The sequence below is a fragment of the Fusarium oxysporum genome, chromosome 5 (assembly GCF_000149955.1).
Source record: "Fusarium oxysporum f. sp. lycopersici 4287 chromosome 5, whole genome shotgun sequence".
In the NCBI taxonomy this organism is placed as follows: Eukaryota; Fungi; Ascomycota; class Sordariomycetes; order Hypocreales; family Nectriaceae; genus Fusarium; species Fusarium oxysporum.
In genome coordinates this window covers 192756-208986 of record NC_030990.1, presented here as the reverse complement: position 1 = coordinate 208986, position 16231 = coordinate 192756, and the positions used below count along the sequence as shown (strand labels likewise).

Below are 16231 nucleotides of genomic sequence, written 5' to 3'. Positions count from 1 at the left end.
CATTGATTCTAGTTCACTTCCCGTGCCACCGGTCTTGTAAGGAACATCCTTAGTACTGTGGTCGTGCAGTTGAGGCTCGGCCATATCGCTAGCGAGCCCAGCCGGAACGCCAAGAACGTAGAACACTGGGCGAAGGATCTGAGTGTGGACCAATCAAAAGTGCGCGGGCCGGTAGTCAGGGTTATCACCCTCTGGTCTGGCCAATACCTGACGGCTAAAGTTTCTCATTCATACCTGCATAACGATCTCTCCGGTGGCCTCCGAGCGACAAACACCAATCCGCAATGAGATTGGGTTGCGTATGTTCCGGTATCAGTTACGTAAAGACGTGAATCCACGCACCTGGCTAAGTCCAAAACATGAACCCCTCCTCGGCCGGCCGGTATGAATCCCGGCCTATCTGGCTACCGGCATGAACTTATCCGAGCAGAATTGGCTGAGACAGAGGCTATTTGACAAAGAATGGCGCAGGATCTATGTAATTGGATATTCACCATGTCAGTGGGGCACTCGGTCAAGTCCTCCGCCAAGTCTAGTAGGAACATGTTCCTTCAGATCAGGTGCGGCCTTAAAGTTGTCAACTCCAAGAACCGGGCGCTGATCCAACACTTCACACGTCAATCTTGTTTTCGCCGACTTGTGTCATTGGCCTTCTCGTTAAGAAACTTCTAAAACAACGTTCACAGAAATGAGCAAGAGAATCATTGTTACTGGCGGTTCGGGCAAGGCTGGCAGGTATATCATCGAATACCTGTTAGCTCAAGGCCATCAAATCTTGAACTTGGATCTAGTGCCGTTACCAGTCGACTTTTCCCAAAAGGTTCACACTTTACGATGCGATCTTACAGATGGCGGGCAGGTCTATAGCGCTCTTTCATCCCATTTCAGACTCACTGAACCGTTTCGAGAGCCTATCAACGATCCTCCCGATGCGGTCTTGCACCTCGCCGGGGTCGCGAGAAACATGCTTGTCCCTGACATTGAGACCTTTCGGGTAAACACTCTTGGAGCCTATAACATCATAGAGGCATCTTGTCGTCTGGGTGTCAAGAAAATGATCTTGGCAAGCTCCGTCTGTGTCTACGGAGTTACCTACGCTGAGGGCGATGTAGACTTTGAAGCATTCCCTGTAGATGAGAGTCATGATCCCAATCCGATGGACGTCTATTCTCTGTCCAAGATTTGTGCTGAGCGTACAGCGAGGAGCTTTGCGACTAAATTTGATATCGATATTTATGCACTGCGCATCGGCGCTATTGTTGCCCCCCACGAGTACAAGAAAGTGTTTCACAGTTATGTAAACGATGTTGAGAAGTGGAAGGTTCATGGATGGTCCTATGTGGATGTCCGTGATTTGGGGAAAATGTGTTCACTTGCGCTAAGCAGAGACGACTTGGGGTATCAGGTTTTCAACGCAACAAACGACGAGATTACGAATGAGAGAAATGCTACAGAGCTTCTAAAGGAGCAGTGCCCAAACACACCTTTCACAAGAACCATGGGTGCTCGGGAGGCGCCTATAAGTAATGCAAAGATCAAAGAGCTCTTAGGGTTTGAGGCAGACTATAGGTGGAGAGATTTATATAATAGACAGGATAAATAAAGTACTACAAGCTTTATGAAGAAGCGGAAGTCGCACGGCATTAACAGCCACTCATTTGGCTGTCGCTTGGATCATATCGAGACATAGATGCCTGGGATTCGGGGATTCCGTTAACAGATATCTAATCTACATAATAACATCTCAACTTCCATAAATGCCAAACCTTCTCACAACAAGAGACCTTTGATTAGATTAACTATTGGCATAACGAATTAATGCTTAGGAGGTGAATTCTCAACCGGGAACGGCCCATGCCCGCCCATGGCCATGATCGCCGTATTACTAATACATTGCATATTCCCCTGGACGTTGGCTACAGACTTGTCAGCTTTCATCAATTTAGACCAAAACCAGGGGTTGCCAACATACCTCGACACTGCGACTCGCAGCATTGATCTCCGAATCCAGTACAGGAAGCTTTTAAAAAAAAATACAGTCAGTTTTCAAACAGGATGATAAACTTCAAAACAAAGACATACAGCCTAGAGAGAGGTACGGGGGTCTGGCCCTAGCTAGGTTGCGAGGGTCACGGCAGTCATAGCATCTTCCTCCTGTGATGCGTTAGTAAATATTTCATATAGAGTGGTCAATGCTGTACCCTTGCAATGGTTGGAGTTGCATTCCCAGTCATTCGAACACGGAGCTACGTATCAGTTAGTATAATAACAGCAAGACCTGGTTTCATGGTTGTCTTACAGTCCACTGAAGCACCATAGCATACGCGATCTTCAAGTAGTTAGTCCCTGTTCTGAGCCTCTCTGAGGCATGTGGTAGTCTTGCTACTTACCACGGCAATTGGCGACTTCGTCGCAGTCCGCATTTGTCATAGGGGCGCAATAATTGGAATTGCATTGCGAAGGAGCGGTACATGTCGCTGCGTGAGGGGTACAGTCAGAACAGCAGCATCTTTTATCGCAACGGATATCACGAACCAAAACGGGGCAAACCGGCCGACACTGTGCAGGCTGTACTGGCAAGCGCGAGAAGAATGGCCACAGGCTTCATGATTTCGATGAGATCAAGGGCTGTACTTGTAGGCAAACTGGTGGACGAAGAGATGAGGTGATATCTAGAACAATGCTATGGAAGGCAGGACTATTACTACATTTATAGATAACAGTAATAAAAGCAGCTCGTATTCTAAACACGGCAGTTACATTTATTTACCTTAGTTGCCTGTTGCATTGAACTTTCGCTTTGACCTTAGTTCTACTAGTTTTAAACCTTAATACACTACCCGTCTGTCAGAGGTCAAGTCACTTAATCTTCAGCTACCCATATAACACAACGGCCTTAGACCAGGGCATTAAGGATATTCTAGCTATATCTTTAAAGGAATATTACACTATTGTATATTGTTTTATTAAATCCAGTCTTAAGGATCTTTTGGCTAGGAGATCTAGGTTAATATAATTGCCTTTTCTTAATATTATTAAGGTTTAGAAGAACGGGCGCAAAAAGCAATTTCCTAGTTAGGCTATATTAGAATATAAACCTAATTAATACTCTCCTCTAAGCAGCCAATTTGCTCTGAATTCCAAGCGAAATGTATCTACTATATACCAGATGGCTAGATCTTACCTCGAAAACATAACAGCTGGTCCACTGATAAATGCACATTCGAGGACATCGACATCATGGGCATAGCAACAAGGCCATTGGAAGCGCTGTATATGAAGGAGCCGTTGTAGAAATACCAGTCTTGGTGAACTCAGATTTTCACATACTCTTCCCTAACAGTTGCGACTCGTTTCGATAGATGAATCGGTATGTAATGTGTAAACCTCGACAACGGAATCTTGTCCTCAAAGCCATCGTATCGAGAGGCGGATTGTGGACTCCGGTAACGTATCGGCTAGCATGAAAAAAAAAGTCTCATCTTGCAACTTCATTCCATTGAGGCAAATACGGATCCTTTTGAGTCTCGAATATCACGCAAGAATAATACGGCAGCTCAAATTCTGTTATCCCCGGCTCGATATCATTGGCCACGGACTTTCCGGGCCCGGTCTGACAAGGGTGCAGTGGGTCATTCTCTCGGCGCCGACGCTGACGCAACCTCCGATCTTATGGTCAATATCTTCCGAAGACGTGCATGAGTTTAGTCGGATGCACGAAATACTCGGTAGATGAGACCCAAAGCCTGTTAACCCGGCCTAGCTAGCTCCGAGCCGCAATGCGCTTACACTGTGACCATCATGTCATAACAATACTTCAGTTCATATATCTGATCCAACTCATTTCCATGTTAGTGTTTCCGTGATCATCATCCTTTCTTCAGAGTCAAATCCAAAGCAAGCCAGCGCCCATCATACAACCTTTGTTTCTGACTCTTTTTCCTCTCACAATGACTCTCTTCAATGGCTCCAACGGCGCAAACGGCACTAGCAGCGGCCATGGAGCTCATCCTAGCGCTAATGGCTTTCACAACGCTGCTAACGGGGGTGCTAACAATGGCACTGCCAATGGTGGCGTTGAACACGATGCTAGCCTCCCTCAGGTAGACGGCGATATCTCGTCTGCTATCGCTGTCATCGGTGTCTCTGGTAGATTTCCTGGTGATGGAACTTCGCCTCGCCATCTTTGGGATCTTCTCAAGGAGGGGAGGAACGCCCTGAGTGATGTTCCTGAGAGCCGTTTCAACATTGATGGGTTTTATCATCCTGATGGTGGAAGGGCGGGGACGTTGAATACCAAGCAGGGGTATTTCTTACAGAGTGATGTTGATAAGTTTGATGCTGGGTTCTTCTCTATTACGCCTGAGGAGGCGAGGGGTATGGATCCTACGCAGAGGATTCTCCTTGAGCTGGCCTACGAGGGTCTCGAGAATGGTAAGATGCCTGGCTCTACTGTGACGGTTTGGAGCTGACAGTCAGTAGCTGGTCTCAAGATCGACGAGGTCGCCAATCAACACATGTCTTGCTACATCGGAGCATGCCAGCACGATTACTGGGATCTTCAAGCCTACGACATGGACAGCGCACCCAAGTACACCGCCACCGGTACTGGTCCAGCCCTTCTTTCAAATCGCATCTCCTGGTTCTTCAACCTCAAGGGACCCAGCGTCACCATTGACACCGCTTGCTCTTCCACATTGACTGCCCTGCACCTCGCAGGTCAAAGCATTCGAAATGGCGAAAGCGACTCTGTAAGTTATCTCCTAACCACCACCAAAACTCAGTCCTAACTTAGCAGGCTCTCGTCGGAGGTCTCGGTCTTCATCTCCTTCCCAACTTCGGCGTCTTCATGTCCTCCATGTCCTTCCTCAGCGCCGACAACAAATGCCACTCCTTCGACGCCTCAGCCAACGGCTACGCCCGCGCCGAAGGCGGCGGCTTCGTTGTCCTCAAGCGTCTCGACAAGGCCCTTTCCGATGGCGACACCATCCGTGCCGTCCTCCGAAGCACGGGTAGCAACCAAGATGGTCGAACCCTCGGCATCACGCAACCTTCTGCTTCTCGCCAGGAAGAGCTTATTCGTGCGACTTATGCTTCAGCTGGTCTGAGCTTCGACAAGACCAATTTCTTTGAGGCGCATGGAACAGGTACCAAGGTCGGTGATCCTATTGAGTGTTCGGTCATTGGCAACGTTTTCGGCAAGACAAGGGAGAAGCCTGTTTATGTTGGCTCTGTGAAGAGTAACATTGGACATCTTGAGGGTGCGAGTGGTCTTGCTGGTCTTGTCAAGACGATTTACAGTCTTGAGAGTGGTGTAATTTCACCGACTTACGGGCTTGAGAACGTCAATCCTAAGATCAAACTTGATGAGTGGAAGATCAACATTCCTACTGAGGAGATCAAGTGGCCTGCTGGTCTACGGCGGGCTAGTATCAACAGTTTTGGATACGGTGGAGCAAACGCTCATGCTGTTTTGGATGATGCGTACCACTTCCTCAAGACTCACAACCTCAAGGGCCATCACAACACCAAGGTCGAGGGTGTTCTCACGACCGGCTTGATTGGGAACGGATCTCAAGACGCTAGCGACAAGACTGACAAGAAGTCTCGCCTCTTCCTTCTCTCATCCCACGAAGAGTCTGGCATCGCTCGTCTCAGCCAAACGCTCCAGGCTTATCTCACCGAGCCTGCTGCCCGCGAACTTCCTGAGGACCAATTCCTCCACCGCCTCGCCTACACTCTCTCCGAGAAGCGCTCCTCTCTTCCCTGGAAGACCTACGCCGCTGCCTCAACCATCGAAGAACTCCAGCAAGCCCTCGACGGCGCACCCACCAAAGCCGCTCGCGTTCCCCGACCTCAAGCCCTCACCTTCATCTTCACTGGCCAAGGAGCTCAATGGTTCGCCATGGGCAGAGAACTCCAGAAGTACCCCGTCTTCCAGCAATCTCTCCACGCATGCAGCCAGTACCTCAAAGACTTTGGCAGCACCTGGGATCTTGTTGAAGAGCTCAACCGCGATGCGAAAGAGTCTATCATTGACCTTCCTTACGTCAGCCAGCCTTCTTGCACTGCTCTTCAGCTCAGCATCATTGATCTTCTTGCGAGCTGGGGTATTCACCCTCAAGTCACTATTGGTCATTCTAGCGGTGAGATTGCTGCTGCTTATGCCAAGGGTGCTTTCGACAAGGAGGCTGCTATGAGAATTGCATACTTCCGTGGTCATCTCACTGGGAACATTACCAAGACTGGTTCAATGGCTGCTGTCGGTCTTGGTCCTGAGCGTGTGAGCGAGTATCTCAGCCGCGTCACAGCAGGCAAGATCGTCATCGCTTGCATCAACAGTCCCGCCAGTGTGACTCTCTCCGGCGACGTCGAAGGCATCGACGAGGTCCTCACCTTCTTGCAGGCTGATGATATCTTCGCTCGTAAACTCCGCGTCACCACGGCCTACCACTCTCACCATATGCAGCAGATCTCGGAGGAGTATCTCAACTCTCTCTCCGGCAAGTGGGAGCTCAAGCCCGGCAACCCCAAAGTCCGCATGTTCTCCTCCGTCTCGGCCAAGCCCATCGACGGCACTGAACTTGGCCCTGCGTACTGGGTTGCCAACCTTGTCAGCCCTGTCAACTTTTCTGGTGCTGTCACTGCTGCTGCGAATGCTGGTGCGTTGGGTAAGCGAAAGGCCTCGGGTAAGAAGGGTAGTGCGGATGCTATGGTTGAGATCGGACCCCACGCTGCTCTTCAGGGACCTCTGAAGCAGATTCTCGATAGCATTGGTGACAAGGGCGCCTCGCCAAAGTACTTCTCTGCCATCAAGCGAAAGCAAGATGCTATCCAGACTACTCTCGAAGTCGTTGGCGAACTCCTTGTTCTCGGCCACCCTGTCAACGTTCCCCTCGCCAACGCCTACACCGAAACCACCTCCGCACTCGTCGATCTTCCCCCTTACGCTTGGAACACCACCAACAGCTACTGGCACGAGTCCGCCGCCGTGACCGCCTACAAGCAGCGCAAACACCCCCGTCTCGAACTCCTCGGCGTCAGAGATCCTCGTTCCACCAAGGCCGAGCCCGCGTGGCACAACTACCTCCGCATCTCGGAGCAGCCGTGGATCGAACACCATCAGTTCCAGAACACCAACATTTACCCCATGGCTGGTATGATCGTTATGGCTATCGAGGGTCTGCGACAGGTCGAGACGCGTACTGATGTTGAGGGTTATACTATTCGTGATGTCAACATTGGCAGTGCTCTTGTTGTTCCGCTTGACCAGACTGTTGAGACGAGGCTTCAGCTTACGCCTTGGAGATCTGGACCTAATGTGTCGTGGTCGCACTGGACAGAGTTTACGGTTTCAAGTCGCAATGAGAGCGGTTCTTGGACGACCAACTGTACTGGTCTTGTCAGCACGTCTTACAAGCATGAGACCAACAGTACTTTCTTGGACGAGGAGGCTGCGGCCAACGCTCTTCTGAACCAAGAGTACAAGGACATCTCTCAATCTGATCTTCCCAGCGTCGACCCAACCGTCTTCTACACCAAGCTCGATGAGTCCGGCTTCAGTCTGGGCCCAGCATTCCGGGGCGTCAAGCAACTCAACCTCTTCGATCACAAGGCTCACTTCTCCATGGAAGTCATCGATACGAAGGAGTTCTACCCCAAGAAGTGGGAGCCCGCTCATCTCATCCATCCCGCTGTTCTTGATGTGTTTGTCCATCTCTTGATCTCCAGCACCGGTGACGCCGCCGAGATCAAGGCCCGAGTCCCCGTCTCGACTGCTTCTCTGTACATCTCTGCGGACTTTGATTCAACTAGCGGTACCAAGTATCATGGTTTCAGCACTTCCAAGAAACATGGTGCTACCAACATGCTGAGCGATGTCATTGCGTTTGCTGAGAATGGTACTAAGCCTTTGATTGCGCTTAAGGGATGTAAGACTGTGCCTCTGAGGGGTGCTTCTGATTCTTCTTCGGGTGACGGCCAGTCGCTTGGACATGTCCCTGTTGTTCCTAAGAAGGTGGTCGATATCGAGATCTCTGATGCTGTAACTCTCGAGCAGCTTCTGAGGGGTACCGATTTGGCTTCCAAGCTGGGCAGTTACCTATCTCTTCTGGGTCAGAAGCTACCTGGATTGAACGTGCTTGAGTACAGCTCGTCCACTTCAAGCACTCTTCTCAAGGCTCTCACTGCACAGGCTGAGGAGCTTCAAGGAAGCATCGCATCTGTTACTCTCACGACTCCCCTGGACGGACCTGTCGATGTGGAGGCTTCCGTCCCTGAGGCCTGGAAGAACAAGATCCAGCAGGAGAAGCTTGACCTCGCTCAGGACCCCAGCTCTCAAGGCTATGAGGACGCAACACTCGATGTTATCTTCCTAGACGTTGAAGAGCAGCAGGGCGACATCTCGCTCATCTTGAAGAACGCCAAGAAGATCCTCAAGCCTTCCGGCATCTTGCTGATCGCCAACCACGCTGCCGCCATCTCCACTGACCTTTTCAGCTCTTCCAGTTTCATCTCGACTTCCGTTTCAGACCTCATCATCGCGCGCCACAAGCCCGAGACGGAGCCCTCAGTCCGTCGAGTCCTCATCGTCACTCCATCTTCCCCATCCTCGGGACTCAGCCAACTCGTTGCGCAGGCTGAGAGTGACTTGACCTCTCAAGGCTACGAGGTCGCCAAGACTGACTTTGCCAATATTCCTGAGCAGACCACTCCATTCTTGACCCTTTCCACCCTCGACATCGACACTCCTTTCCTAGAGAACTTTGATCACGAGACATTCACCAAGCTTCGCTCCCTATTCCTTGCATCGCGTGGGACTCTCTGGTTGACTCTCGACACTGCCTCTCGAGGCCTCGTCAACGGTCTTGGACGAACCATTCGCGCCGAACACCCTGACATCTCCTTCACCACTCTTGGTCTCGATGCATCCACTTCCCTTGATTCCGCCTTGAACACCAAGACCATCTCAACCATCGTCGAGAACATTTCCCGCAAGATCTTTGGCGAGACTTCAGACTCCGAGTACGTCATCCGCAACAACCAAGTCCTCGTCGAGCGCCTCATCCCCAACCCCGACCTCAAAGCCCTCCTCGACTCCTCCAAGACAGGAAACAACCTCTCAGCCGTCAAGATGCCTCTGAAGCAAGTCATTAAGCCTCTGCAACTCTCCATCCGCGATCCCGGTCTCCTCGACACTCTCGAGTACCTCTCCGTTCCTGATCTCTCTGGACCTCTTGGTGATAACCAGATTGAGATCGAGGTTGGTTCTGTGGGACTGAACTTCCGTGATGTCATGGTTGCGATGGGTCAGATGGAGGATAACACCCTCGGTATTGAGTGTGCAGGTGTCGTCTCCAAGGTTGGCGCTGGTGTGCAGAAGTTCAAGGTTGGTGATCGTGTCTTTGGTATGCACGCAGGTTGTTTCCAGACTCGTGTCCGCGTTGATCCTCGTACTTTCCAGAGAACACCTGATCATCTCGGCGACGAGGAAGCTGCTTCTTTGATGTGTACCTCTGCTACAGTCGTCCACTCCCTCATTGATGTCGCGCGTCTTCAGCGCGGTGAGTCAGTCTTGATTCACTCTGCGGCGGGTGGTGTTGGTCAGACTGCCATTCGTCTCGCCAAGTACCTCGGCGCTGAGATTTTTGCTACTGTCTCTTCTGAGAAGAAGAAGCGTCTTTTGATCGAAGAGTACGGCATCAAGGAGTCTCACATCTTCAACAGCCGTGACTACTCTTTCGCTGATGGTGTTCTCCGTCTCACTAACCAACGAGGTGTCGATGTTGTCATCAACTCTCTTGCTGGTGAAGCACTTCGCCGAACATGGCTTTGTGTTGCACCCTTCGGTCGCTTCATTGAGCTTGGAAAGCGTGACATCTACGACAACAGCGGTCTGGACATGCGTCCGTTCCTTGATAACATCACCTTTTCTGGATTAGACATCTTGACTCAGGTCATTAGCTATCCTGACCGTTTCGAGGCTATCGGCAGCCAGGTCGTCGAGCTTCTGTCCAAGAATGCCATCTCGCCTTTGAACAACCTTGCACGATACTCTTTCGGTGAGGTCTCGAAGGCTTTCAGACTGATGCAGAGTGGTGGTCACGTCGGCAAGATTGTTCTGTACCCTCGTCCTGATGATATTGTTCCGGTTAGTCTCTTCTCAATCTTTCTCTCTTAACGTGTACTGATAACTTCTAGGTCGTTCCCGAGGGTCTTGAGAGCTTCTGTCTGCCTCATGATGCCACCTACGTTCTCATCGGTGGTCTCGGCGGTATTGGTCGATCGGTGACGCGTCTGCTTGTCGAACGAGGCGCGCGTCATCTCATATTCCTCTCTCGATCAGCCGCTTCGCGTCCCGAAGCCCAAGCTCTTCTCGATGAGCTTCATGCTCAAGGCGTTCAAGCCAAGGCTTTTGCGGTTGATGTCGCAGAGAAGTCTCAGCTCGAGCCTGTCATCAACGGTGTGAAGCAGAGCTTCCCAGCCATCAAGGGATTGATTCACTGCGCCATGGATCTGAGAGTAGGTCCTCCTTCGAGATTACTTGTATTCACTCACTAATGCGCTTTAGGACGCGGTCTACAGTAACATGACGGCTGACGATTGGAACGCGTCTCTCCGTCCCAAGCTTCTCGCGACGCGTAACCTGCACGAACTCCTCCCTACTGACTTGGATTTCTTCATCTGCCTGTCTTCAATTGCCGGTATCATCGGATCGCGAGGTCAAGCCAACTACAACGCGGGTAACACGTACCAAGACGCGCTCGCTCATCACCGCGCGGCTTCAGGACTCGCAGCCACCAGCATCAACCTCAGTCTCGTCGTCGGCATCGGTGTTTCCACAGAGCGAAGCGAGGTCTTCCAGCTTCTCAAGGATGGCGGTCTGCTCGGTATGGATGAGAATGATGTTCTCAATGTCATCAAGGCCGCCATCTCAGGCCGTACCCCTACACAGGTGGCTCTCGGCGCATCTACAGGCGGTCAACTCGACAAGCTAGCAGCCAACGACCCCTACTGGTTCGCTGACTCGCGATTCGCAGTGCTCAACCAATTGGATCGTCAAGGCACTGGTGCTACCGCTGGTGGCCAGGACTGGAAGAAGCTGCTCGCCGCGGCTGCTTCGCCCGATGAGGTCTACGAAATTGTGCTACAGCAGCTTTTGGAGGGTGTTTCCAAGATCATCAAGGCTGATGTGGAGGATATGGACTCGCGAAAGTCGCTGCCTGCGCTTGGTATTGACAGTCTTGTCGCGATTGAGATTCGCACTTGGCTATTGAAGGAGTTCCAGGCTGACCTCTCTGTCTTTGACATTGTCAGCAATGATCCTTTGACTGGATTTGCCAAGAAGGTTATGGCAAAGTCTGCCTTGATTGCATGAAGAGCCTTATTGAGAATGAAAAGTTTGTCGCGCAATTTATATAGATTGGTCTATGTTTTATTTCACTCAGGGCATTTCCTTATTTTCTTTTTTTTCAGAAATAGAACGCGTCGTCAATTACACATGTTTAAATTATGAACCTCAAACTATGCCTCTCTGATCTCTATTAATCACTTATAAAACGATATCGTAGTAAAACCGCGCTTTCTACATCATCAACGCGTTATAACACTATCATCTTTAATGAGAATAGGGTAGGACAGTCGCGTTTGAGGTTTCATGACATCATTTTGCTCAGCGGTTTTGTAGGCTATCCCTGTTCATCCGAGCCGAGCCAGTGCCTATCTTATCACCGATCTCTCCCGATCTCTCGATTGTTCCCAGAATGGCTAGGCATGAAGTCGCGAAAGAAGTGAATCGACAAAACTACCGAAAGGCTCCGGCCGAAGCCAACAAGTCCCGGGTCCGGAAGAGCCCGTTTCGGGGGCCATGGACCTTGACCCCAAGCGACAAAAAGAATTGGGTAAATCAGTTTCAGATCAGGCGGCTCTTTCATTAGTTAATTTGGCGTCCTCTCAAGGCCCGACGTTTTCTTGATCCCCGATCCGAAACTCCAGTAAGGATTAGACTATGATAATTCGGCCAGCATTGGCCCATGATGAAGATGCAATGCAGAACCAAGATCACCAGCGTATTTAATCACTGACAGCTGAACACCGTCTTCTCAAAGCATAAGCCATTAACACTTCAGGCCAATCTCCGAACTATCATTTCTTCTACACCAACTACATCTCAGTCACTGCCCATCATGGCCACCGAGCTCAAAGAATACCTCGTCATCATCCCTGATCTTCCCGACGTCCTAGCCAAGCGACAAGTCCTTCTCAAACCTCACAACCAAGACGCAGCTCCCCTGGTCAAAGCCGGCCGCGTCCCGTTCTTCGGCAGCACCCTTGCTCATCACAGCCCCGAAGGCCAGCAAGTCGCCGAGAATGGAACAGTCATGATCATCAAGGCGGAGAGTGAGGAGGAGATCAGGGAGATTATTCGGAAGGATATTTTTACGATTGAGGGGGTTTGGGATTTCGGAAAGTTGTCTATTTGGCCTTTCAAGAGTAAATAATTTAGTGAAGAGGAACGCGTCTGTTTGTTCGCGTGCAAGGATTTGCGGGATACGGCCCGAAAATTCATGTCATGATATTGGAACCCTTCTCTTCTCTTTCGCCTGAATCGGTGGAAGCCTTGTTTAACGTGATAATCGGATCTGGTTACGTGCAGTTAATTGCAACTTGAACGCTCGGATCGGATCCGAATGAAAAGTTCCGATCGGCCTCGTCATGTTCGAAGCAATCGGAGGCTCCACTCCGGCCGGCTGGGCGATTAGTCTCTCCGGCTTATATCCCGGTGATGAGAGGTTTTTGTTAGCACCTCGTTGAATGGCGATAACCTTCCGGGAGCCCTAGAGCGCGTGGTAACATCAACTTAGGCATCGAGTGGCAAACATGCAGTTCAAAAATGACACGCAAACTTCGATGCTCTGATTAAAGATTTGTCCGTACCTCGGCGCTGACATCGGGGACTTCTCGCGATAAGTCGCTGAGGTCGTAGATTAACACGCTGAGTGCTACCTGAACTCAACGTGCAGAGTGATGAGCTGGGTTTTCCATCGTTTAAATTATATTTGCTTCTAAAACACATTTTATTGCAAACAAACTCAAGAGACCGCAAAGCGTAATAATTTGAGAGAAATCGTAACAACAGTTGCCAGGATGCGCAATCGTCGAGATAATTCCTGGGTGGTTCAAAAGTTTGGTGGAACTAGCATTGGTAAATTCCCAGACAAGGTTAGTTGCACGCTCTTAGTTCAACCGGTTTGCCATAGTGACCATTGCTGACATGAATATGGTAGGTTGCCGAGATTGTGAAAAGGTACAGCTGGGCCACTAGCGTATCAAGGGAGCCGGCTAATGTTGTTGCAGTGCGAGGCTTGGAGGTGACAGACCAGCAGTGATATGCTCTGCACGAAGTTCCGGAAAGAAAGTCTTCGGAACAACGAGCAGGTGAGTCAAACAGCCAGATAACCTCCCATCAGCTCAAACTACTAATCACGATCATCAAGGCTGCTACAAGTCTATCGGACATTGAGAGGCATAGTAGCCATAACTCAAGACCCTGACATGCAAGAGTTGCTATTCGACAGACTTCGCAGCATCATTCGAGATATCCGTGATGATCAAGTCGCCACTGTTCAGATATATATCTTGAGACAGGATATCCGTGATGAGACAATCCGACAGATCACCGCAGATTGCCAAGAGCTACTTGACTACACGTCCGCTGCTAAGCGCTTCAATCTCGACATCAATGGCAAAGCAAAGGACAAAATGGTCAGCTTTGGTGAGAAGTTGAGCTGTCGACTCATGGTTGCTATGCTGCGAGACAGAGATATCCCAGCGGAATACGTCGATCTCTCCGATATTGTACCCAGCAATAACCTGGATCAGTTGAAGCCTGAGTTCTTCCATGAAGCTGCTGCAGTCTTTGGAAAGCGGGTCGAAGCTTGCAATGGGAGAGTTCCCGTCATCACCGGCTTCTTTGGCACTGTTCCCGGGAGTTTGATAGACAGTGGTATTGGAAGAGGATATTCTGATCTGTGCGCTGTTTTGGTGGCGATCGGCCTGCATGCAGAAAGAGTGCAGATCTGGAAAGAGGTCGATGGAATCTTCACAGCTGATCCCCGAGAAGTCCCTGATGCTAGATGCTTGCCTTCAATTACTCCGTCAGAAGCAGCTGAACTGACATTCTATGGATCCGAGGTCATCCATCATCTTGCACTGTCTCTGGCAATTCAAGCGAAGCCCCCAGTTAGTATCTTTGTTAAGAATGTGCAGAAGCCGTGGGGTCAAGGAACTGTTGTTGTCCCCAGCGATGGTGACGACACATCTTCGTGGCCGATCGATTACCTGGATCCTTCTGACTCGGACAGTACTTCATCCACAGCACTGCCGAAAATGCCGACAGCTGTCACTATCAAACGAGACATCACCATCTTCAACATTCTGAGCAACAAACAGTCCATGTCTCACGGTTTCTTCGTCAAAGTTTTCACCATCCTGGCCGAGCACGATATTTCAGTCGACCTAATCTCCACCTCGGAAGTCCATGTCTCTATGGCAATCAACAGTTCCAACATGGAGCCTTCTCAGATCAAGAATGTTCAGTGCAGGCTTTCTGAAGAAGGAGAGGTGAATGTGTTGCCAGACATGGCTATTCTGAGTCTCGTTGGTGCTGAATTGAAGAATATGACTGGCATTGCTGGAAGGATGTTCGCTATTTTGGGGGAGCAGCATGTGAACATTGAGATGATTTCGCAAGGTATGTAAACATTGGTGAATCTTTGACAGTCAAGTGCTGATCTGTTTTGGTAACAGGCGCGAGTGAGATTAACATATCCTGTGTGATCCCGGATAAGGACGCCACTAGGGCTCTGAATATGCTGCATGATGAATTGTTTACGAAGAGCGCCATCTAGACTATAGCTGTAAACTCCTAGGCACTCATTTGTTAGTACATAGAGCGGAAATCTATTCTTAAATTATTGAATTGAGATTATCACTGTGAAGCACAAATCCGTACCAAGTGCTTCTCAAGTGTTCAATACTGACTGGTTAATCTTGTGCCTATTTCTCGTCTCGGCAATTATTTAATAATGAAATTCCGAAGCGTAAACCTTCCAGCATCTAGCTCTTTCATTAACAGGCCGTTCAAACCCCGAGCTCAAGCAGGTGGCTGCAATTGTCAATAACGGCACAGAGGTTTAATTGAGGACTTACCAGGGACCAACAAACATCCATGAATTGCCACATGATCGCAGAATATAGGGAACCCTGGCCCCCATCAAGCCACAAATAGCATCTCCGACTCTCATCGACACGTCCGTGCTTCCCAAAACACCTGTGACTTGAGTCTTGAAGCATCTCAAGTCCACAAATCGAGTATCTTCTCCAATTCGCCGCGGGACTGCAGTTGCAGGATTAGGAAATTCTGTTTGGAAGCCAAACCAAGCCAGCCAGTAGTTGTGATATTCGAACTGATGGCTTGCTCTTGGTGGTTTCCAGCATATCCGAGAGCTATACCGCTTTACCGCTTTCATCTCGAACCGAGGCTCTAGATCAATAAACCTAGTCTCTATCTGCTGTATGTTGTCGAATATAAAACCTTCGACAACCATTTTGCTTTCCTTTAATGGGAATCGGCGGTTAGCCTTGGAGTCTCCGGTAAACGCGAAGTTTCGTTTTGCACCACGAGAATCTTGATTGTCTTGCGTTTGCTGCTTTAGATCTAAGAACGCTGCCCTTTCAACTATCGACTTGTGACTCGACGACATAGTCTAGTTAGGGACCCATGAGGGCAGGGTAGACAGTTTTCCTTGGCGGGTTGACGGATTAACCTCCACGTGGCTCATGACCTTCAAAGTCTCACTGTTCTGCTGTATAATCATTGCGACTTGAGTGTAAAGGTCCTCAACAGAGATACGATAACTGACCCTAAGGGGTGATTTGTATCCAAGTTCTTCCAGGAAGCCTAGAATAGCATATACTTTATCTCTGGGATCCGTTGCATCGTAGTTTATCGTGATATCTAGCAGAGTTGATAAACTTTCGTTTAAAGAGGAGATCTGCAATAACCGAGGATCTTTCTTTTTGCGTATGGAAAGTTTGAGTGACTTGATAACGTTCACCCTAGATGCGCCACTCTGGAATGGATAAAAGTAATGATATTTCGTAGAGAAAATTGTGGCTTCTCCCCGCAAGGCGCATGAGACGGTAACATAGCTCGAAAACTAAGGTAGGT

The 16231-nt window shown here is 49.7% G+C and overlaps 4 protein-coding genes across 4 annotated transcripts; 3 read left to right on the top strand and 1 right to left on the bottom strand.

The window, feature by feature from the left end:
* Positions 1 to 688: 688 nt before the first annotated feature.
* FOXG_15249 (uncharacterized protein) lies at positions 689 to 1603 on the top strand (the record flags this gene model as incomplete). The annotated part of the gene is made up of 1 exon (XM_018395333.1): positions 689 to 1603. One exon carries the CDS (start codon positions 689 to 691, stop codon positions 1601 to 1603), a length of 915 nt encoding a protein of 304 aa, XP_018255169.1.
* Positions 1604 to 2115: 512 nt separating this feature from the next.
* Positions 2116 to 2423, bottom strand: FOXG_21867 (uncharacterized protein; the record flags this gene model as incomplete). Its single annotated transcript, XM_018402241.1, has 4 exons — positions 2116 to 2154; positions 2202 to 2246; positions 2300 to 2329; positions 2391 to 2423. 4 exons carry the CDS (start codon positions 2421 to 2423, stop codon positions 2116 to 2118), a joined length of 147 nt encoding a protein of 48 aa, XP_018255168.1.
* Positions 2424 to 3817: 1394 nt separating this feature from the next.
* Positions 3818 to 11534, top strand: FOXG_15248 (uncharacterized protein). The gene is made up of 5 exons (XM_018395332.1): positions 3818 to 4434; positions 4483 to 4751; positions 4799 to 10150; positions 10201 to 10521; positions 10571 to 11534. The coding sequence occupies exons 1-5, from the start codon at positions 3951 to 3953 to the stop codon at positions 11375 to 11377; spliced, it is 7233 nt and encodes a 2410-aa protein (XP_018255167.1). The 5' UTR covers positions 3818 to 3950; the 3' UTR covers positions 11378 to 11534.
* A 651-nt stretch (positions 11535 to 12185) lies between these two features.
* Positions 12186 to 14909, top strand: FOXG_15247 (uncharacterized protein; the record flags this gene model as incomplete). Its single annotated transcript, XM_018395331.1, has 5 exons — positions 12186 to 12492; positions 13139 to 13221; positions 13378 to 13437; positions 13675 to 14752; positions 14809 to 14909. 5 exons carry the CDS (start codon positions 12186 to 12188, stop codon positions 14907 to 14909), a joined length of 1629 nt encoding a protein of 542 aa, XP_018255166.1.
* Positions 14910 to 16231: the final 1322 nt, after the last annotated feature.